Below are 23,453 nucleotides of genomic sequence, written 5' to 3'. Positions count from 1 at the left end.
CCTCACCTTGGGAGCTCAGCTCTTTTGTCCATGTTTGAACCAAGGCTGTAATGAGGTCAGGAGCTAAGTGGCCCTGGCAGAATCCAAACTGGGTGTCAGTGAATAGGTTATTGCCAACTAAGTGCCGCTTTATAGCACTGTTGATGAGCTTAGATTTGACCTGTTGGTTGTGGGATCGCTTAGCTCTATCTATCACTTGCTGCTTATGCTGTTTGGCACGCAAGTATTCCTGTTATATAGCTTCACCAGGTTGACACCTCATTTTTAGGTATGCCTGGTGCTGCTCCTGCCATGCCCTTCTGCACTCTTCATTGAATCAGGGTTGATCCCCTGGCTTGATGGTAATGGTAAAGTGGGTGAAATGCCAGGCCATGAGGTTACAGATTGTGTTTGAGTGCAATTCTGCTGCTGCTGATGGCCCACAGCGCCTCATGGATGCCCAGTCTTGAGTTGTGAGATCTGTTCAAATTCTATCCCATTTAGCACGGTGGTAGTGCCACACAACACGATGGGGGTATCCTCAATGTGAAGGCAGGATTTTGTATCCACAACAATGTGCGGTGGTCACTCCTACCAATACTGTAATGGACAGGTAGGCAGACAGGCTGGTGAGGATGAGGGCAAGTATGTTTTTCCCTCTTGTTGGCTCGCCAGTATGTAATGCTGGACCTGAGTGACTCGATACTTTATTGCAAAGGCATTGAGTGGGCTTTAGGTTCAAATGAAAGGGTCATTTCAGACATCCAAGATGGAGGCGGCAGCCCTCACATGAGGTGGAAGCAGAAGCCCAGCTGAAGGAACTTTGGATCAAGGCATCCTAGTGTCCCTTCCTCCTTGGGGGATACCGAGGTCTGCCTCCACACCCTCAATGCTCTCCTCACCATGCTCCTCTTCTAATTCACTACTGAATTCATCATCTGTGGCCTGTGGAGCTGCCTCAAGGTCCTCCTCCTCCACTGGGACCCCCTTGCCAGTGCCAGATAATGGAGAGTGCAGCATGTGACCACTGTCAGTGACACCCGCTTCTGGGGAGTATTGTAGTGCTCTCCCTCAACGGTCCAGGCATCGGAAGTGCATCTTGAGAAGACCTATGGTCCGCTCTACCACTGCCCTTGTGGAGGCACGACTCCTATTGTAACACTGCTCTGGCTCTGTTCTTGGGTGGCGATCATGAGCCACCTTTTCAACAGATAGTCCTTGTCACCCAGCAGCCAAGCATCCAGCCGGGCTGGAGCAACGAAGAGCCCCGGCACCTGGGAGTGTCACAGGATGTATGCATCATGGGAGCTGCCAGGATTTCTTGCACAGACTTGCAGAATCAGCATCCTGTGATCACACACTATCTGCACGTTCATGGAGTGGAAGCCCTTCCTGTTGACAAAGGTACCCGCTGACCCTCTGGCACCTTGATGGCCACATGTGTGCAGTCGATGACACATTGGACAAAGGGGAACCCAGCAATCGCTGCAAAGCCTCTGGCTCGCTCAGCCTGGCTGGCCTCGTTCATACGGTAAAGAATAAAGGTCAGTACCGCCTGAACAGAGCGTCTGTCACCAGCTTGACGCAACTGTGGACAGCTGATTTGGAGACTCCACACAGATCCCCCACTGACCCCTGGAAAGAGCCGAAGTCATCGAAGTTGAGGGCCACTGTGACCTTCAGAGCCACTGGAATGGGGCATCCACCTATATAGTCGGAGCTGATCTCAGGCCCAATCATCTGACAAATGGAGATTCTGTCTCGCGAGAGGTGGAACTTTCTTCAGCATTGCACACCAGACATTTTGAGGTAGCTGCATTGCCACCTGTAAGCCCTGGCAGCAGGATAGTGGCATTTTCTGCGACCCCTTCCGCCTTGGACTACCTGCTGGTCCTGCGCCCCTTGTGCCTGCACCTCTCCTCCCACAGGTCCCTCCATTGGAAGCTGCATTGGGACACCTGGCCTGGCCTCCCTTCTGCCCCTCTCTTCTTCCTCAGGGGAGGTGCCACCAGTGGAGACCATAATCCCTATTACCAGGGTAACAGAAGGTTGTCTGATGCTTGGAAGGGTCCACACGGTCTGAATCCTCTGGGGGCCTTAGAGACACCAATAAGTCCTGAAATAGAACTAAGAACAAAGAAAAGTACAGCACAGGAACAGGCCCTTCGGCCCTCCAAGCCTGCGCCGATCATATTGCCCGTCAACTAAAACATTTTGCACTTCCGGGGTCCGTATCCCTCTATTCCCATCCTATTCATGTATTTGTCAAGCTGCCTCTTAAACACCACTATCTTACCTGCTTCCACCACCTCCTCTGGCAGCGAATTCCAGACACTCACTACCCTCTGTGTAAAAAACTTGCCCCGCACATCTCCTCTAAAGTTTTCTCCTCTCACCTTAAATCTATGTCCCCATGTAATTGACTCTTCCACCCTGGGAAAAAGCTTCTGACTATCTACTCTGTCCATGCCACTCATAATTTTGTAAACTTCTATCAAGTCGCCCCTCAATCTCCGACGCTCTAGTGAGAACAATCCAAGTTTCTCCAACCTCTCCTCAAAGCTAATAACCTCCAAACCAGGCAGCATCCTGGTAAACCTCCTCTGCACCCTCTCCAATGCCTCCATATCCTTCTGGTAACGTGGTGACCAGAATTGCACGCAATATTCCAAGTGTGGCCTAACCAAGGTTCTATACAGCTGCAGCATGATTTCCCAGCTTTTATACTCGATACCCCTGCCAATGAAGGCAAGCATGCCAAATGCCTTCCTGACTACCTTATCCACCTGCGTTGCCACTTTCAGTGAAGCCTGTAAATGCTCAGAATGAAGTCCCGAACAGAGGTGAAGCTGCCGAGTACCAATAAGCAACCAATCTCGAAATCTCCTCACTGCTCACACTGGCAATGCTGCTGACCCTTTTTACCCCGCCCTTGGATGAGGTTTTGGAAATTGTTGGACCCGCTTGCCCGTTTTGCCCCAATGCGACAAGCACAAAATTGCACTGGCAATGTAAAATCTAGCTTAATTACCTTTTTAATAGCCTTAGCTGGCCTCATAATTGATGGCAGATGCAAATCCAACTCCTGCACATGCCCGCCGACCGAAATATTGCGCAAGTGAATGATGATGTCAGGACGCTCACCCAACATCATCACGCACTAACGCTCAAGCGGGTCAGTCACGTGCTCGATCGCTCAGTGAAAAATTCCACCCCTCGAGATTTTTGGTAGGTGAATGATGGATGCATGGTGCATTGCTCTTCATCCAGGTCCTTGGGGCCAGACCCCCAGCCTTGACCACCACACTATCTAGTTCCACAGGCTTTGAAAAATTTGTTTGGAAAGCCTCCTGGCCCTTGTGGATAGATGACATCTCTCCTGTTCTCCTCCTCCTGAAAAAAGCCTCCAGTTCTTTGTCGGAGTATCTTGGAGTTTGTTCTCTGCCATGTTATATAATTCTTTTGTCTTTCCCACGTAAAACTCAGTTTAACAATGACTTCCAATGCCTACTCCAGTCAAAATGCATCTTCCCTTTAAGGATTTCAGGCTACCTTGAGCCTCTCTCTGGAAGCCTCTAACAATTTTGCGCTCTCTGCTCAGGCCTGCATCCAGTGAACAGCTATTAGTGTTGGTTGCATGCTACAATCATTGAAATGAGCAGACAGCATAAAGCTATGGATGTAAGTTAATCTGGCATCATGATCTGCCGGCAAAGCTCAGGATCCCCTATGCTTTTTTAACAAACTTATCAGCTTGACCTGTCCTAGCCTTTAAAATTGGACCATTTAATTTATATTACATCTCCTCATTTTTCCTTCTAAATGCATCAGTTCTCTGCATTAAATTTCATCTGGCGTATGTCAGCCATTTCATCAGTTTGTCTGTCACCTTCATAAGTCTGGTTATGTATTATCCTCCTCAATGTTTACTACATTTCCAAACTTTGTGTCACCTGCAAACTTTGAAGCTGTGCCCTTTCTACCCAAGTCCAAGTCATTAATATGTACCAAGATGTACAATGGTCCTACCACTGAACCCTGGGGGACACCACTGCACACACCCCTCCAGTTGGAAAACCAATTGTTCACCACCACTCTTTGCTTTCAGTCTCTTAGCCAATGTTGTATTCATGCTGCCACCATTCCTTTAATCACATGGGGATGGAAGGCTTTAAAATAAAATAAGCGCAGCTTCTCCTTAGGGAATTAGTATTCATTCTCATATTAGTGTACTACTGATTTCAAACAAGCTGTAAAGAAAGTGAGAGTGAGAGAACACAATTTTGGGCCACCCACATTTTGTTAGCAACCTATTAAAGGGAATAATAAAGTTGCTATGGTAATCTCTCTATTTAGTGGAAGAGGAGAGGATTGGAAGTATGCCAGCTAGATCAGATTGCACCAGAGAAGGAATGCAACCACCCAGAATTACAATAGCATATATCTGTAAAGATGGACTTACTGGGACATGTCTGAGGTGCAGTGTATACACAAGCTAACAATCAGCAAGGCAGATGGACCCATGCTGCAAACTAACTCACGGTCCCCTCTATGAAAGACACTGTACTGGCAGTGGTTGTCAATGTCACTTTAACCCTGAATTTTAATGTCTCAGGCTCATTCCAGTCTGCCACTGTGGACATCAACAACTTCATGAAAAACTGGCAAATTACAGATTTGTCCTGCTGCACACAATGACTACATGTTCATCAATCGCAACAACCATTGGACCAACGGCATGCAGCTACTCTGTGACAATCTGCATAGTGTGATGAATACCCATGTCTGCTTCCCAAGAATCAGTTAGTTTAAGACATGAACATTGTTCCTATTATCTGATCCAAAAGGAAGTGCAAGATTAACACCCAGGAGACGAAGTCTAGCCTCTGCAGCCTTGGTTGATGATGCCCCCACAACAGCTGCACACACTTGACAAACATGTATTTGTGAGAATCATCACCGATTGCATCATAAGCAATTGAAGCACACATGCAAATGTCGTGATTAATTATGGAGGCAAAACAATAAAGCCTCTCAAAAGTCTCATGTATCATCGTAAATACTGCATGCTACCTACAATGCAAGTTTGTAACAACATAAGGTGTTAAAAAAGGCACCTGGAAGAAGAAAGAAGCCACAGGCTTGGGCCCTTTAAGGCCCTCAGGATATTCCAAACAAAACAGCCAATTTTCAGACAGCAAGGTCCCACAAATAATAAATAAAGATAAATGGTTAGTTAATTCATTTTTGTTGTTGTTGGTTAAGGGATGAGTGTTGGGTAAGTCCCAAGGAAAAAGTCTTTTATTCTGCAAAATTCTGGGAGATATTCAGGAAAGTGGACTTTTGGAACACAGAATTAAGGTTCTATTGCAGAAGTTAGAGATTATACAATACTTGTAACCAGGAAATTCTCCTGCTTTTTTCAGAGAAAACATAGCATACTTTGTCAGGTAACAAAAAACTATCGTGAGCATCAGTCTTACCTTGAATTTCTGTCTCTATTCCAAACTGTAACAAGAAGTCTCTTTTGTTCATCTGTTTCTTGCAAAGGACTACAAAATAAGAACAATTTTAAAACATTAGTGGTCTTTACTTGAGATTTTGACACTACTTGGTAAATATCAGTTTGGTTCAGTGATGGCACTCTCACCTATAAGTCAGAACATCAAGATTTCAACTACCATTCCAGTGACCTGAGCACATAACTGAAGCTGACACTTCAACAGATTACTGAAGCTGTCCTCCCTAGTTCCAGTTATTTTTTAGATGAGGTGTTAAACAGAAGGTCCTTTTCTTCTTGTTCTGGTGAACATAAAAGATCCCATAACACTATTTCAAGACAAGCAATAGAGTTTGTACAATGTCCTGATTAATACTTATCCCTTAACCAACACCACAAAAACAGATCAACTGGTTCTTTATATCATGACTATCCGATCGCATTGCTGTAAGTTATGTAACAGCAGGGACAACATTTCAAAATAGCTTCTTGCATGCAAAGTGCTTTGGGATAGAGATTGTGAACAACTGCAAAATACAAGCATTGTGGGTGTTGCTGGATAGAATAACATATATTTGCATGTTGTTCCGGTCATTAATAAAATTGGCTGAGAGTACTTAACAGGGAAACGGATAACGATTAGACAGTCGGTAGAAAGCAAAAAAAATGCACATAGGGATGGAGAAGAGTCAAAGAGGATCTTTAGGAAGCAGCTTGTCAGAGAGTTCTAAAAGTTGAAGACAGGAAAGGAAAACTTGGATACAACCTAAAAATGGGCGCAAGTATCTCAGTACACGATTAACCTGCATATGTTCATTGTCATGCATGCAGTACATTAAATTCATGCTGCCTGCTCTTATGCATGATTTCCGCATGCAGCCAGCACTACCCTTGCTGTTCATTGGCCTCAGCATCGGCAGGGGTCCAATATCACAAGTGTCAAGTCTTCTATAAAGGAAGCTTACACATCTTAAAGGAGAGGTGTGTGTGTTTCCAATAAGTGCTGGAATTATTTTTCAAAACTGAATCAGTGCTGTGATACTTTCAGCAATGACTGAACATGTGACAGAGTGCGCACCAAGATTTTTAGAAAGTGTATAGGAGACCTTAGCGGAAAGGGTGGAAAAGAGGTGCAATGGCCTGTATCCATTGGCGCAAGAGGGCCTCCTGGCACATGCTCAGGAAGCAGTAGGAAGAAATAGTAGCGGATGTCAATGCCAGGAGTGTTGCTTGTCAAACATAGATGCAGCGCAGGAAGAGTTTAATGATCTCACACCATTGCTTCCATCTACAAATGACACATCTCGAGAGCTGCACCAATGGTCTCATCTATTGCACAACTCCCTACATCATTATCACTCACTACCCCATCCATCAGGATTGATATTCTTCACCTCATCATCACACACAGCTGTTGCAAGCCTCTCACTCACTACTCACAGCTCACATGCACTGGCAGCTATTCAACCAATACAGACACATCACCCAAACACATTGCACCAACACTCAATGACACACTTTATCTTCCAGGGGATGGTGGCACATGAAAGCAGACAGCAGCAAAGAACTGAAGGAGGACAAATATGTCTGAATGTTTTAACATCCATAGAGAAACAATGTTGGCCATCATTGGAAAGAGGGATTACTGAGGGCATAGCCACTACAGCAACTGATGGGGGTATGAGGGTATCCGTACACCGAATCTTCCTTTGTCATCCCATTTCTCCCTCATCTCTCAATTTCTCCTATGAGAGGTTACAGGGAGATAAGCACACACTTCTTACTTTCCCCTCCCCTCTCACCACAACCCAACCCTTGTCCCTTTTCCATTTCAAATACCCAAGAATGGAAAGCTGCTCAGGCAGTGGAGAAAACGAAAAAAAGACAATGAAGTGAAGACACTTGATCTTATACTCAGTAGTCACCAGCTCAGATACTCACACTGTACACATTTTAGAGGTTAGGATAGAGGAGGGTTCTGCACCGGTTAAGACATTGGGCACAAGTGCACAGGGGTAAGAGTGGGGGCTGAAGTTTAACACAGGTGCCTTGGCAGGGGGCAAGGTTGTACACTAGTTCTGCTGCAGAGGGCTCAGACGAGGACCTGGATGGGCCAGGCTAGAGTAGACAATTCAACCTTTCATGCTAACGCTTCCAATTTGTCTTTCTTGCGCTTCAGTTACTTTCCATTTTAATTCTCTATCTCACTCTGGCCTCTCTCTGTCCTTGGCCTCCTACACTGTTCCAATAAAGCTCAATGAAAGCTCAAGCAGCAGCACTTCATCTCTCAGTTATGCTTCACATCCTTCTGGACCCAACATTGAATTTAACAGCTTCAGATCATAATCACTGCTGCCATTTTTCAGACACTCGGTGCTGGTAATGATGTTGCCACTTAACTCCTCGAGACCAATCTTTACCTCAACCATTGAAGGTGAGCAGAGGTAATGTTTTCACCCCTGTTTGTTAGTCTGTTAGTCGGTAAGCTTAATGGCCTGGATTTTCACCAAGTCAGGAAAACAGGCGATGAAGGTAGATAAAAACTTGTGGGTTCATCTTAAAAATAATCTTCAATGGGGATTGCACATTTAGCAGATTACATCCAAAACAAACTGGTTCTTGGATTTCTGAGAAGGAATCTTTGGGATTGGTATTGAGGAAGAATCTTTGTTCATTCAATCCTGAATTTTGCAAGTTGTGTGTGGGATGATATGGTGAGAAATATAAATAAATTTTGAGCAATCCAAAGACTTGCTGCATGAATCAGTATGGGAAACATACTCGTGTCACATCCTTGATCAAAGATTTGGAAAGGAAATCACTACAGCAAAGGAAGGAGAAAAGTCGATTGACCATGTTATATAAAATATGGAATGGGCTGGTGGGAATTGACAGAAAAAAGTACCTAATGCCCTTCGACAATAGTAGCGATCCACACAAACTACAAAGTTCATTTGTTTCCAAGTGTATCATCAATCTCTCTTCCCTAAGGCAATCCCACAGTGGAACAAGCTGCCAAAAGAAATAGTCACAGCACCACTGGAAATCTTCAAAACCAATCTTTGGATTATTTCAATTTATAAGTTTTTCATTATCATGACTACCATGTCAGCAAGTCATGTGTGGTTCTGCAGGGCCTAATCATATAAATGTGGGCAGAATGCATACGTTAGTCTGTGATGCCAACACAACAAAAGCAGAAGCAGAAACCAAGAGTCTGGGTAATTGGGTCATTTTCAGGTTAGCAAACTATAACTAGTGGGGTGCCACAGGGATCAGTGCTGAGGGCTCAAAAATTATTACATATGTGAGGCTTTATAAGATGGTTATGTTTTAAAATCCTCTTCTAATTTAAGATAAAACAGAATGTCCTGGAATGGGGGATGGTGATCATACTGAACTCTGCCCGGAGATAGGCCCATGTGATTTGGTTGTCAAGGTGAAACCAATGGAAACTTAAATGCCAGTTTTCACACCATGACGCAAAAGGGGGTCAGCTGGTCTGGCTGGACACAAACTGTCAGACCTGGACAAACATAGAGACTGTTATGATATGACAGGTAGTATTCAACAGGTTGACCAAATCACAAAGGGAAACTTGGCCAAGCTATCACAATGATTTTGCAATTTGTATTTCCTATGCAAAGGTATGTACACTGAAGTCAGAAGTAAAGAGTCCCTACCACCTTTCGAGATTTTAAAGATTAAATTAAAACATTTATTAACAAAAGAAAAGAAAAAGTTACACACACAAGATTACAGTCTCACAACAGTTCCCAAAAGAGTTCTACTTAACTAGACTCCCAGCTACATACCCTTTTCAGGCAACAACTGAATTGATTCTTAATCTATAAAAACATTCGGCAATATTACCATAAGCACCCACCGTTGCTATAAGAGAGGTATTTCACAACTTCTCTCTCTCTCTCTCTCTCACACACTTGACAATGGGACTCCAAGGCTTTTAATAATCTTGGTTACTGGAACAGCAAACTTCTCCAGCGTGGCTAGAGGCGGTTTTCCACAAGTCAGATTTAGGCAGTCAAGATCTCACATGGCCACACCACACACAGCTTTCCATCTTTCTTTAAATACATGTTCTCCCTTTTGACCTGTAAATCCCATTGTTTCAACCTTTCTTTGAAAATTATTTTCCCCAGAATATAAAAATCTTTCATGTTGTCATTGGGGCTAGCACTTTCGGGAAAAGTAAACTTAGTAACTTTGCCTTATTTATCTTGCCAGTTATAAACTTCTTTTCAAGTTTCTTTGAAAATCAAACAACTTCTCAACTTATCTACAAATGCAAATTGCGTTTCAAAATGCCTGCTGACACCTATCCCCTTTGATGATTTAAACCTTGCAGTCTGGCCATCTTCAGTCACACACGTGCACACACAAGCTTCAGTATCCCACAGTGATATTAGGAAAAAATTAGATTTTCAGTACAGAGGCTCAGAAAGGAGGACCAAATATAGCCGCTTACTGTGCCAAGCAGAGGAAAAGACTGTTTACATTAGCTGCCAAGGAGAGCTGTTTGCCTGTTCTGAGAGATAGGTCTTGTAGAGATTTAAAAGCCCAGGAGTGGCCAGAGTGGACTTTGTGTCTGGAAGTCAGTTCGAGACTACTCAGAAGATCGAGTGAAAGGACACTGGAAGACTTACACTGGTGTGCCAGGGAGAAGGGAGTCAGTTGAAAATCTGGAAGGCTACATATCTGCTGAAAAGGTGGTGTTAAGTACAAACGGGTTGTAATGTGTTTTCGGTTAAGTTGATGATTTAATGGGGTAGTGCCTTTTCTGTAGTTTAGTAAGTTAGTTGTCTAATAAGTAATGCTTAGTTAATGTTGATTTTTGTTTGTTTGCTACATTAAAAGTCTTAAAACACGAAATCTTTTTGTGCAATTCTTTCCGTCAATCACTAGGAAATTCATTATTGTTATAAGTTCCTATGGGATCGTAACACTATTTACAACCTATCTGAATGATCTAGGTGAAGGGACAGAGTGTATTGTAGCCTAATTTGCTGATTAGGTGATGAAGCAAGTTTTGAGGTGGACATAGAGTCTGCAAAGGGATATTTTTATAGGTTAAGCGAGTGGTCAAAAATTTGGCAGATGAAGTATAATGTGGGAAAATGTAAGATTGTTCACTTTGGTGGGAAGAATAGAAAAGCAGGTGATTATTATTCTGCAATATAGAGGAACCTGGGTGTCCCTGTACATGGAACACAAAAAGTTAGCATGCAGGCACAGCAAGTAATTTGGAAGGCAAATTTGAATATTGGCATTTATTGCAAGAGGGATGGAGCATAAAGTTATATAGAGCACTGGTGAAACCACATCTAGAGCACTGCATTCAGTTTTGGTCATGTTATTTAAGGAGGAATATGCTTGCTTGATTTCTGGGATGAAGAGGTTGTCTTATGAGGAATGGTTCAGCAGGTTGAGCCTATACTCATTGAAATTTAGAAGAATGAGAATTTCCTACAGCAGTATGTTTCCACTCAAACGAGAGGACATGCACTTTTGGATCTTGTTCTGAGGAATGAGTTGGCCTAAGTGGATCAAATATCAGTGGGAGAGCCTCTAGGGGTCAGTGACTATTGTATCAAAAGGTTTAGGTTAATCATGGAAAAGGACAGAGAACAATCCAGAGCAGGGATGATTAATTGGGAGAAAGCCAACTTCAATGGGGTGAGAATGCATCTGAGTCGAGTGAGTTGGAATCAAATGTTAACAGAAAAGACAGTGGCTGAACAATGGGCCATATTCAAAGGAAAGGTATCGCAGGAAATGTCAAGGTATATTCACTTGAAGGGGAAAGATAGTGCAAATAAATCCATAATGCCCTGGATTACAAGTGTTAGAGGTAAAAATGAAATGTCAGATAGAAAATACAATGGAAAATCAGGCTGAATATAGGAGGACCAGAGGGGAAGTGAATAAACTAATAAGAAAAGCAAACAGACAGCATGAAAAAAAGGCAGGCAGTGAACATAAAAGGGAATTCCAAGGTCTTCTATAAGCATGTAATTAATGAAAGGGTGGTAAAAGAAAGAGTAAGGCCAAATAGGCACATAAAAGGGGATTTGGACGTGGAGGCTGGAGAAATAGCGAAGGTGTTGAACGAGTACTTTGCATCTGTCTTTACAAAGGAAGAACTTGCTACCCAGGCCAAGGTAAGAGAGGAGGTAACTGGTACACTAGAAGAATTTCCAATTGAAAGGAAGGTGTTGGAAAGGCTATTTTTACTTAAAATAGATAAGATACCAGGACTGATGAGATGCATCCAAAGGTACTGAGGGAAGTGAGAGTGCAAATTGCAGAGGCACTAATGATAATCTTCCAGTCTTCCTTAGACACAGGGAAGGTGCCAGGAGGCTGGAGAATTGCGAATGTTACACCCGTGTTCAAAAAGGGCTGTAAGGATAAAGCTAGCAACTACGGACCAGTCAGTTTGACCTCAGTGGTAGGGAATCTTCTGCAAACTATAGTACAAGATCAATAATCACTTAGGCAAGTGCAGGATAATTAAGGAAAGCCAGCATGGATTCATCAAGGGAAAATCATGTTTAACTAACTTGCTGGAGGTTTTTGAGGAGGTAACACAGAAGGTTGATCAAGGAAACACTGTTGATGTGGTGTATATGGGTTTTCAAAAGGCATTTGATACAGTGCCACACAACAGGCTTCTGAGGAAAATTCTAGGTCATGAAATAAAAGGGAAAGTAGGCACTTGGATAAGAAATTGGCTGAGTGACAGGAAACATAGAGTAGTGATAAATGGTTATTTTTCAGATTGGAGGAAGGTTTGTAGTGGAGTTCTACAGGGGTCAGGGGTTATTGTTGGGACCCATGCTCTTCCTGATATACATTAAAATGACCTAGACTGTGGTGCGCAGGGCATGGTTTCAAAATTTGCAGATGATACAAAGATTGGACATATTGTCAACTGTGATGGGGATAGTCTTGAACTTCAAAAGGACACAGACATGTTGATGGATTGGGCAGACAAGTGGCCGATGAAGTTCAAAGCAGAGAAGTGAGAGATGATTTGTTCTGGCAGGAAAGATATGTTGAGACGGTATAAAATAAAGGGCAAGCCTCTAAAGGAGGTGCAGGAACAGAGGGACCTCGGTGTATATGTACATAGGTCATTGAAGATGGCAGGGCATGTTGAGGGAGCAGTTAATAAAGAATATAGTATCTTAGGCTTTATTAATAGAGGTATTGAGTACAAGAGTAAGGAGGTCATGTTGAACTTGTTTAAGACACATCTCATCTGGTGTACTGGATCCAATTCTGGGCACCATACTTGAGGAAGAATGTGAAGGTATTGGAGAGTGTACAGAGGAGATTCACAAGAGTGATTCCAGGGATAATGAACTGTAGCTATGAGGATAGATTGCAGAGGTTGGGACTGTTTTCCTTGGAGAAAAAAAGGTTAAGAGGAGACTTGAAAGAGGTTTTCAAGATCCTGAGGGCTATGGGCAGGGTAAATAGTGAGAAACTGTTCCCACTCAAGAGAACATCAAGGACTAGAGGGCACATATTAAAAATAATTGGCAAAAGGAGTAAATGTGATGTGAGGGAAGTTTTTTTTTTCACCCAGAGGGTGGTTGGAGTCTGGAACAAATTTCCTGAAAGGGTGGTGGAGGCAGGTTCGATCGAGGCATTCAAAAGGGAATTGGATTGCTACCTGGAAAGAGAGAATTGCAAGCTTACGTGGGCAAGACAAGGGAGCGGGACTAGGTGGAATGCTCTTTTGGAGAGTCAATGCAGACTTGATGGGCCGAATGGCCTCCTTCAGCTCTGTAACGATACTGTGCTCTTATTGAAACATATAAAATTCTGAAGGAATTTGACAGGGTAGATGCTGAATGTCTCCCTTCCTTGGGGAACCTAGAACCAGGGGCACAGTTTCAGAATAAGGGGTATCCTATTTAATATGAAGACGATGAGGAATTTCGTCTCTGAGGGTTGTGAGTATTTGGAATTCTCTACCCCAGAGAGTAGTGGAAGCTGGGTCATTGAGTATATTCAAGGTTGAGTTAGACAGGTTTTTGATCAACAGGGGGATCAAGGGTTATGGGGAAGCAGGCTGGAAAATGGAGTTAAGACCACGATGAGATCAGCCATGATCCTTATTTGACCTGAGGGGATGGCTGGCTGGCTGTCTCGTGCTTCTGTTCCCTATGTTCTTAAAGCAGATCTTTTTTCACAGTCAAGTATTTATGTCTAGATATGAAGATGCAACTCCTGGAGCAAAGTTGAATGCCAATGCCTCAAATGCAATTGCTCCAAAGAAACTCCTCTTCCTCATTCAATTTAGGATTACATTGTAATCCCTAAAAGAGTTAGCACACTAGCCACTAGCTTGCTATTAGTGAAGTAAGCAACTGAGAGCAAAATATGTAGTAAAAGTTAAGACAGAAACATTCTACAATGAATAAAATAAGGAATGAACAACGGCAATACGCAAAATAAAGGTCAAATTATACCTTATTAATGTCATGTTCATCGCTGCCATTTCTCTTCTAAGTGGTTGGAGCATATTACACCTCATATAGTAAATGACTCAAAACCCATACCTACTTACACAATAGCATAATCCAGGGATGTAACAATAGTACCCCCTTGTGACCAAAGGTGCACATCTGAGGTTTTCTCATGTATACATCTTCAATCTATCTGAAAAAGGACTGTGCCAATGCTTGGTGAGACAAGGCTTTGAGATTAATCACTAAATTGCCTTACTTCACATTTAAATGGACTAATTCCTCTAAAATTCTAAACATCTCTCAGTCTTTGCTGCCTTGCCACGTCCTATTAAAAAAAAAACTGAGTACTGCTGGTTTATGTGTCTCTGTCTCTTAATTCTCATTATACATAACCAGAAAGGGCAGGCCTGCCAAAGCCCATAACAACCATCTGAGACCCACTGATTTCCAAGCCCAATAGCTGTGAAGTATTTACTGAGTATCAAGGCATATGAGCATATGAAATCTAGGCAGGAAAATACCCACTAGTCCACCTAGCCTGTCCCATAGAGTTGTGATGTCTTGCGTTTCACTCTCCCCACCCATGCATGGGGTGGGGCCATGAAACGCGGCGAGTTATTAAATAGTCCATTGACTTCAGCGGGAACGGAAATTTTAAAAAAATTCATCCATGGGATGTGGATGCCCTGCAAAATCCAGCTAAGGGAGCCCAAAAACCTTCTACCAGTAAGTAAATAATAAGTGGGTAGTAAGAGGCAAGTTGGGGCCTGTTAGGGGCAAGGTGAGGATATATGCTTAGAGATGGAGGGCAAGGCTAGAATATTTAATGAGTACTCTGTATTGGTGTTTACTAAGGAAGAGGATGCTGACAAAATATTGGTAGAAGTGGAATTGGTAGAAGTAATGAATGGGGTGAAAATTGATAGGAAGCATGGCTTACATCCCAAGTTGCTAAGGGAAGTGGGAATGGAGATAGCAGAAGGGCTTGCCATAATTTTCTAATCTTCCCTGGATACAAATGTGACAACCTTATTCAAGAAAGGGTATAAGGTTATTCTTAATAACTACAGGCCAGTCAGCTTAACATCAGTGGTAAAATCAGCTTTTAGAAACAATAATCAAGGAAAAAATTTACAGGCACAGATTTGAGTTAGTTAAGGACAGCCAGCATGGCTTTGTAAAAGGTAGATCATGTTTGGCTAATCGAATTTGATGAAGAAACCGAGAAGGTTGGTAAAGGGGATACATTGGATGTTGTGTACATAGATTTTAAGAATGTGTTTGACAAAGTGCCACATGAAAGGCTGGTTAACAAAATTGAGGAATAGAAAGGTCAGAGTCAGCTTAGATTTTAAAGAATGGCTTAAGGACAGAAACCAGTGAGTCCACAGTGCACAGATAGGCTGGCAGAATGGGCAGACAAGTGACAGATGGAATCCAATACAAAGCGTGAGGTGATGTATTTTGGCACAAGGGATCGAGTGAGGCTATATAGACTTAAATGCATAGTTCTAAAGTGTGTGCGTAAATTTGGGGGTTCATGTGCATAGGTGTCTGAAGGTGGCAGGACATAATGAGAGAAGTTATCCAAGATTTCATGTTTCGCTATCATAAATAGAGGTAGTGAGTATGAAAGCAGACATGTAATGCTGAACCAGTCCCCATCACTATACTTCAGGAAGAATGTGAGGGTATTTGAGAGGGTGCAGAGGAGGCTTTCCAGAATGTTCTAGGAATGAGGGAATTCATTCCTACAAGGTTAGGTCGGAGAAACAGGGTCTGCTCTCCTTGGAGCAAAGGAGATTGAGGAAGATCTGATTAAGGTGTACAAGACTATGACAAGGTTTAGATAAGGTAGACAAAGAAAACTGATGGTACAAGGGCCAGGTGTATAAAGATTTAAGATTCGGGGTAAGGGACACAGGGGGGCGGGGGAGTGAAGGAGAATGTGTTTACACAGCCAGCGGTAGTAATTCAGAACTCAGTCTACAAGGGTGGTGGAAGGGAGACCTTCAATGCTTTCTAAAGGAAATTGGTTAGGCACCTGAAGGAAATGGACTTGCAGGACTCTGGGGATAGAGCAGGGAATGGGACCAGCTGGATTTCTCTACAGAGAACCAGCATGGATTTGACTGACCAACTGGCCTCCTTCTGTGCTGCAATGATTCCATGACTTTCAGGTTATTTGCTGATTGATTTCTACCAGCTCTGGCTAAGGTCTTTGAAGTGTTTGATCGTTTCTAAAGTTATTTAAAGTTGCTAAAGTCTGCAAAGAGATGTAGTCGTGTGAAGGGCTTTGCCCTGTCTTCAAGGCTCCTGCACAAACCACTTGGTCCCAGACACGAGTGTAGTAACTCAATTCCTCTTGAATTATAACATAAGAGGGAGAATGAGCAGAGGTGACACAAAGGAATGCTAGCTGCTGGGAGAGGGAGCAGGAGGATATGGAGAAGGACTCTCAGTAGGAGGTCACATCCGCTTAGGGTGTTCAGGGAGAAACCTTAACCTTAGCAACAAAAAGTATGTCAGGCTTCTCCACTTTCCCAAGGAAATCTGGCATTTGATGCAGCCACTACTGCAGCCTCAGAGCAGGTGGAGGTCAGCATGGGCAATAGCTGTGAAGGTAACACTGGCCATGTAATTTATGGGTCTGGCTCCTTCCAGGCTAAAATAAGCAATATTTGCATATCCCACATATTTAGGTCCATTATTTCAGAAGAAAGGTCACGGAGGCTCAATATTTCATCCTCACTTGCCAGGGAGAATCATGTGAACAAAACACAAGGTTTTGTGAGGATTGCAGGCTTCCCCATGGTGCAGGGTGCCCCTCACAAAATGCATGTCACTTTGCAGGGACCACATGTCAACTCTGAGATGTATCACAACCAAAAGGGATTCCATTCCTGCAATGTCTATATGGAGTGCAACCACACACAGCATATCATGCAGGTCAATGCCCGATATCTTGGTATCAATCATGATGCCTTCAATCTGCAGCAATCCACTATGCAAACTGCATTTGAACCACCCACAATAAACCAAGGGGTGCATCCTATCTGGGCCAAGTGACCTTTCTACTCTGAGGACTACCAATCTTTTAATTAAATCCTCTTGATCTATTTTTATCCTATCTAATATTGCTGCTGTCTCTCCTTTACCGCTACACTGGCATCATCCTTTTCTTTAACAAAGACAAATGCAAAGTATTTATTTAGTATTTCAGCCACGCCCTCTGCCTCCACAAGTGCCTCCACCTCTTTTTTTGACCCAGCCTTCCTTTGACTACCTTTTTAACATTTATGCTTACAAAAGCTTCCCTTGAGCTTCTGAACTCCCGAGGTGAGGTGAGAGTGACTGTCCTTGACATCAAGGCCGCATTTGACCAAGTGTGGCATCAAGGAGCCTTAGAAAAACTGGAGTCAATGGGAATCAGGGGGGAAACTCTCCAATAGTTGGAGTCACACTAACACAAAGGAAGATGGTTGTGCTTGTTGGAGGTCAATCATCTCAGTTCCAGGACATCACTGCAGGATTTCCTCACGAGGGTAGTGTCCTCGGCCCAGCCACCTTCAGCTGCTTCATCAAGTGACCTTCCTTCCATCATAAGGTCAGAAGTGGGGATGCTTGCTGATGATTGAACAATGTTCAGCACCATTTGTGACTCCTCAGATACTGAAGGACTCCATGTCCAAAAGCACCAAGACGCGGACAATATCCAGGCTTGAGCTAACTAGTGGCAGGTGACATTCATGCCACACAAGTGCCAGGCAATGGCCATCTCGAACATGACAGAATCCAACCATCGCCCCTTGACATTCAATGGCATTACCATCGCTGAATCCTCCCACTATCAACATCCTGGGGGTTACCATTGACCAGAAACTGAACTGGACTAGCCATGTAAATACTGTGGCTACAAGAGGTCAGAGGCTAGGAATGGTGCGACGAGTAACTCACCTCCTGCCTCTCCAAATCCTGTCCACCATCTACAAGGCACAAGTCAGGAGTGTGATGGAACACTCTCCACTTGCCTGAATGAGTTCAGCTCCAACAACACTCAAGAAGCCTGACACCATCCAGGACAGGGCAGCCCACTTGATTGGCACCACATCCACAAACATTCACTCCCTCCATCACCGACAAACAGGCAACAGTGTGTACCTTCTACAAGATGCACTGCAGAAACTCACCAAAGCTCCTTAAACAGCAGCTTCCAAACACACAACCACAACCATCTAGGAGGAAATGAGCAGCAGATACATGGGGACACCACAACTTGGAAGTTCCTCTCCAAGTAACTCATTATCCTGACTTGGAAATACATCGCCATTCCTTCACTGTCATTGGGGCAAAATCTTGGAATTCCATCCCTAACAGCACTGTGTGTTTACCTACACTACAGGGACTGCAGCGGTTCAAGAAGGCAGCTCACCACTACCTTTTCAAGGGGAATTAGGGATGGGCAATAATTGCTGGCCTACCAGAGACGCCCACACCCGTAAATTAATTTTTAAAAATAGCCACTAATCTATTCTGATACTCTCTCTTTGCTCCCTTAGTCCCTTTTTTATGTCTCCTCTGTACTTTCCACATTCAACTTGATTCTCTGCTGTATTATGAATCGGACAATGATTGAAAGGCCTCCTTTTCTGTCTAATTTTAACCCCTGTGGCATCAGACATGCAGGGAGCTCTAGCTTTGGATGTTCTTACTTTCCTTGTCATACTAATGTGTCTACTCTGAACCCAAAACATCTCCTCTTTGAAGACCTCCCACTGTTCAGTTACTCTTTTGCCTACTAACCTTTGATTTCAATCCATCAATATCAGATCCCTTTTCAACTCACTGCAGTTAGCCTTCCTCCAGTTAAGTACTCTTACTCTTGATTGTACCTTGTCCTTTTCCATAACCATTCTAAAAATGATATAATCACTCTTCCCAAAATGTTCTTCCACTGTCTCACTTTATGCCCCAGAACTAGATTCAGCACTACTTTCCTTATTGGGCTGGTAACACAATGATCAAGGAAGTTCTCTTGTGTGCATTTCAGGGGTTCCTCCCTATCTTTGTCCTTTACGCTGTTACTATCCCTATCTATATTGGGATAATTGAAGCCCCTCCATTATCACCACTCTGTAGTTCTTGCATTTTTCTGTAATTTGCCTGAAAATTTGCTCATGTCTCTGCTTCCCACTCTTTGGTGGCCTATGGCATACACCCAATGTAATAGCTCCTCTATTGTTCCTGAACTCTAATCAAATATACTCTGCCCTTGTCCCTGTTAAGCAAGATGCAAAGATTCTTTTAGTGAGATTTTTAAGGTGGCAATTGCTTTAGAAACATTTACATCTGATAGAAAGATGCCAGAGGAAATTAAGAGCATAGTCTGAAAGCAAAATTCTAGTCGGTGGGAGGAAATTCATGTGGAGCTCTAAAGCAACAAATGTGAGAGAGCTTTCAACAAAATCACTTATGACTATGCAATGCTGAAACATCTAATTCAAATATGACTGGAAGCCTGCTGGATAGATGACAATTTTTAAAATATAATCCATAAAAAATGTAAGTGACAATATTGAATATAGGTCAGCTGGAGAACAATGCCTCAAGATGGCGACATGTGAAGATAATTATTGCACCATATTTTCCATGCAGTGAGGGAAAGACAACTTGTCAGGTAATGACATCAAAAACATATTTAAGGTCACAGACAGATTACGCCTGTTACAAAAAACCTAAGCTTATTTCCAGCTGTGCGCAAAGAATGTGGACTGAAATATTTAAGGATTTATGACACCTGATACAATGTTCACATTTACCGGTGCTGGGTTCTAATGTTTCGCAACCAACAATGATAGATTGAAATGGATGCCTTATAAAGCAGGTGAACAGAAAGAGCATAGGAGCTTATAATGCTTAAAGAATCAATTGGAATAGCTGCATCACATGTTAAAATATTATGAAAGAAAAAATCTTATGTGCAAATAGCTGAAAACAAGTTTCTTTTTTGTAGGATTTCCCTGAGCCTTAAAGTTTGATGAAGCTAATTTCTCAAATTTCACAGCTGTAAACTACAAGTAAATAATAAAGCATGGGTAATAATGAGGAATACTTACAAAATAAAATGTTCGTGAAATACTGGATTTTTGCAATCTGGCACAGTCTTCGTTTTCTGTCTGCATCTACGATCAGAGTCAGGTACCACTGACAACTTTAAGACAAAAGAGGTAATTTAAGTATGATTGTAAATAAATAATTAATCAAACCAAAAAGGTTGAAAACACTGAGTTGCTGTTAAAGTTCTATCAAGGTAGGGAAAAGTCCTAAGTAGACTACCACAGAGCTTGGATTTGGGACCCGTGATGTTTCTCATTCATATACATGTCCAAGATTCAGAAAATCTATATAAAATGAGTTATTGGATTATAATTGGAATTATTCCAATATTGAATTATAATACCAATCTAGGAGTGTCACTGGAACTAGAAGAGACAGCTCAAAAATTACAAACAAAATACAAAAATAAGCATGTGGGCAGATCAATGGCAGTTGAAATTGAACGAGGACAAGTGCAAAATATTGCAACAGGAAAAAGAAATAAGGAATACATATAATCCATGAATTTTGTTGATTCGGCTAAGGATGAAGTTCAAGAAGTCCTAGAAATTTCAGCAGATTCACCACTAAACATGTCAAACCAATAGAGATCAACATTATGTAAGGTTACCAATATTGAACAATACAGGAGCTAAACAATTGAAAATAAGCGAAAGGAAATCACAGTCAAACTGGACAGTGCTTTTGTCAGATCACACCTTGTATCCAGTTCTGGTCCCAGAGACAAAAGGGGAACATTCAAGCACTGGAGACAGTATTAAGAAGAACCAACAGACCAATCCATGGTGTTAGAAGTCTCCCTTATGAAGGAAGGCTGCAGAAACTTTTCAACCTGAAAAGGAGTGTCTCGGAGTAAAAACAGAAAATGATGGAAACAGACAGCAAGTTCGTCAGCATCTATGAAGAAAGAAGATAGATTACAGTACTTTTGGTGTTTCTCCTTACCGAAGATTGAAGGCAGGTATTTTAATAAGGTTGAAAATTTAGAAAAAAAATGGAGAGAGGAAGCAGAGAGAATCAACAGAGTCTTCAGATCACATAAAAAGAGTTGATGGCCTAAACATTGGACTATACTTAAGTGGTGGAGGACGGAACACCGCAGATTTCATGTGCATCCAGGAGGAGGCACACCTTCTCCCACCACTCCACAATAAGGTAAAAAATAACTTGACTATCAGGAGGAAGCCTCCAGCAACTTTTTTTTTAAGGACTGATGGTTTGATTGTCAAGCGCCTGAGAATACTGACCACAATGGCATGCCACAGATAGTCACAAACAAATTTTGTAAATGGGGCCTAAAACAAGCATGAGGCACCCTCTTTATATATGTAAAAGGTCTAAGGCCCTCAATGTCAATATAGGAGCCTCTACCAGTATGGTGTGTGATGCACTTCCAGCATGGTTTGTCACCTGTATGCTGCCTGCCATATTGGACACTTAGATGCCCAGTTTATATGTGTAAAATGGGCTTGACACAACAGATTTCATGTGTTAAATGACCTGCAAATAGTTAGATAGAAAGTAAGTAGGTTAAATAAAAATCATCAACAACCCCGACAAACAGACAGGACAAAAGAATGTGTAAATATTGGGAGATGGTGAAGACAAAGGAGAGCAGCTATACAAAAAAAGGATGAGCATAAAGCAAATTATATAGGATGATAGTTTTGTTTTGTCAGTCTGATGTAAAGTACACATGCAAAAATGATCATAACCTGCTTATTCATAAATGCTGAAATAAGGAAGTTAAAAGGCACAAGATATAACGCAATGAATGAATTAATAATTTAATTTTCAAACTTGTAGTTTACATTTTGTTGAGACCCTTACTTTGAATAGATATTTCAGTTACTGGAGAGGAAATGGCACTCTAATCTATTAAAATGAATACAAAATAATGTATGTAATAGATTCTTGGCCAATTAACTGCTCTAGAATAATAAGCCTTTTTTGACTTAGATTCTCTCTTACTAAAAGGACTTCACATTTTCATTGAGGAATTTTTGAAGTCAAACAGCATACCTTTGCATAAGAATCACAAGTGCGGTATTCTCTTCCCATTAGTCCTTTCGCTTCCATAACTAGAGAACAAAGCGTTATAACATAACTGAAAAAGGTTGCTCTGTGTTACAGAACCAAAGCCATCGTAACTTTCAAACAATACTAAATTTTCAAAAATAGTAACCATGCAATCCTTAACTATGATAAATTATTAGTTTGATGTGTTCAACTCAGACAGAAATATTTTTATTATTTTACATTGTTCGAACTAAGATAAATCAAACTGTCCAAATCTATTCCAAACAAGTGAATTTTTTGGATGTATATAATATTCATATTCAATTAAGTGATCGAGTTCTGTGCAATAAATGCAAATAAGTTTTTATTTTATGAGTAGTTGTTTCTAATGTAACCTATTTTAAGTTATATTTCACAAAATAAGCAACTCCTTCTTGGACAATTTCAACATTTGCAAACTTACTATGAACAGCAATTGTCCCATCTTGAAGATGAACTGATAGCTTCAGCTGTCCTGTTAGAAACAAAAATTAATTATACTGCAAAATAGTATGTTAATTTTAATGATCACATTGTCCTCTCTAATTGCAGACAAAGGCTTAATAGCTTTTCAGTATTACTGCAGACTAAGATTTTGCTATTCTTCACCCTCCTCTTCTCCAATGTAAGATACAGGAGCAGGAACTGGCCCCTCGAGTGCATTCCATCACTCAATAAGATCATGACTGATCTTTTATCTAACTCTACTTTGCTGCCCATATCCCATAGTGTCCAAAACACTATCGATCCAAGTCTTGAATATGCTTAACAACTGAGCACTCATAGACCACCTCCTTGCTCTCATGTTCACATTTATGTCCTTGGCCTGCTGCACGGTCCCAGTGAAGCCAAATTCAAGTTTGAGCAAGAGCACCTCATCTTCCAATTAGGCACTTTACAGCTCTATGGACTCAACATTGAGTTCAACAGCTTCAGACCATGAACTCTCTCCTCCATTTTGATTTGATTTTTTTTCCCAATGCAGCCTGTATCTTGTTTTCATGTTTTTACTTCCAACGGAGCTGTCCTTTATTTTGCCATTAAAACAAATGGACCAACATGGACCAACGCTTTGTTTTTTTTTTAACTACAATCATCACCACTTCCTTTGTCTTTTGTTCCTTGACATATTTTAATCTCTTCTGCCCTCTAACCCATCCGTGACCTTCCCTTTTGTTCTACCTGACCCTTTTCCACTTTTTCAACAGTATAAAACCCATTGCATTTCCACCGTCCTTCAGATCTGAGGAAGAGCCATATTGGGCTTGAGACATTACTCTGTTTCTCTCTCCACAGAT

General features: G+C 42.0%; 1 protein-coding gene across 1 annotated transcript in view; it reads right to left on the bottom strand.

Annotated features, from left to right (window-relative positions):
- Positions 1-22,629, bottom strand: part of LOC144686117 (regulator of G-protein signaling 3-like) — a 39,220-nt gene extending 16,591 nt beyond the window's left edge. Inside the window, exons 1-4 of the mRNA XM_078551259.1 lie at positions 22,580-22,629; positions 22,120-22,178; positions 20,097-20,191; positions 5,463-5,531 (exon numbers count right to left, since the gene is read on the bottom strand). Coding sequence (XP_078407385.1) covers positions 5,463-5,531; positions 20,097-20,191; positions 22,120-22,176 — 221 coding nt within the window. The 5' untranslated portion in view covers positions 22,177-22,178; positions 22,580-22,629. The remainder of the gene's footprint in view (positions 1-5,462; positions 5,532-20,096; positions 20,192-22,119; positions 22,179-22,579) is intronic.
- Positions 22,630-23,453: the final 824 nt, after the last annotated feature.

Source organism: Cetorhinus maximus, chromosome 10 (genome assembly GCF_964194155.1).
Source record: "Cetorhinus maximus chromosome 10, sCetMax3.hap1.1, whole genome shotgun sequence".
In the NCBI taxonomy this organism is placed as follows: Eukaryota; Metazoa; Chordata; class Chondrichthyes; order Lamniformes; family Cetorhinidae; genus Cetorhinus; species Cetorhinus maximus.
The sequence above is the reverse complement of the archived record's forward strand: the minus strand, read 5'-3'. Positions and strand labels throughout refer to the sequence as shown.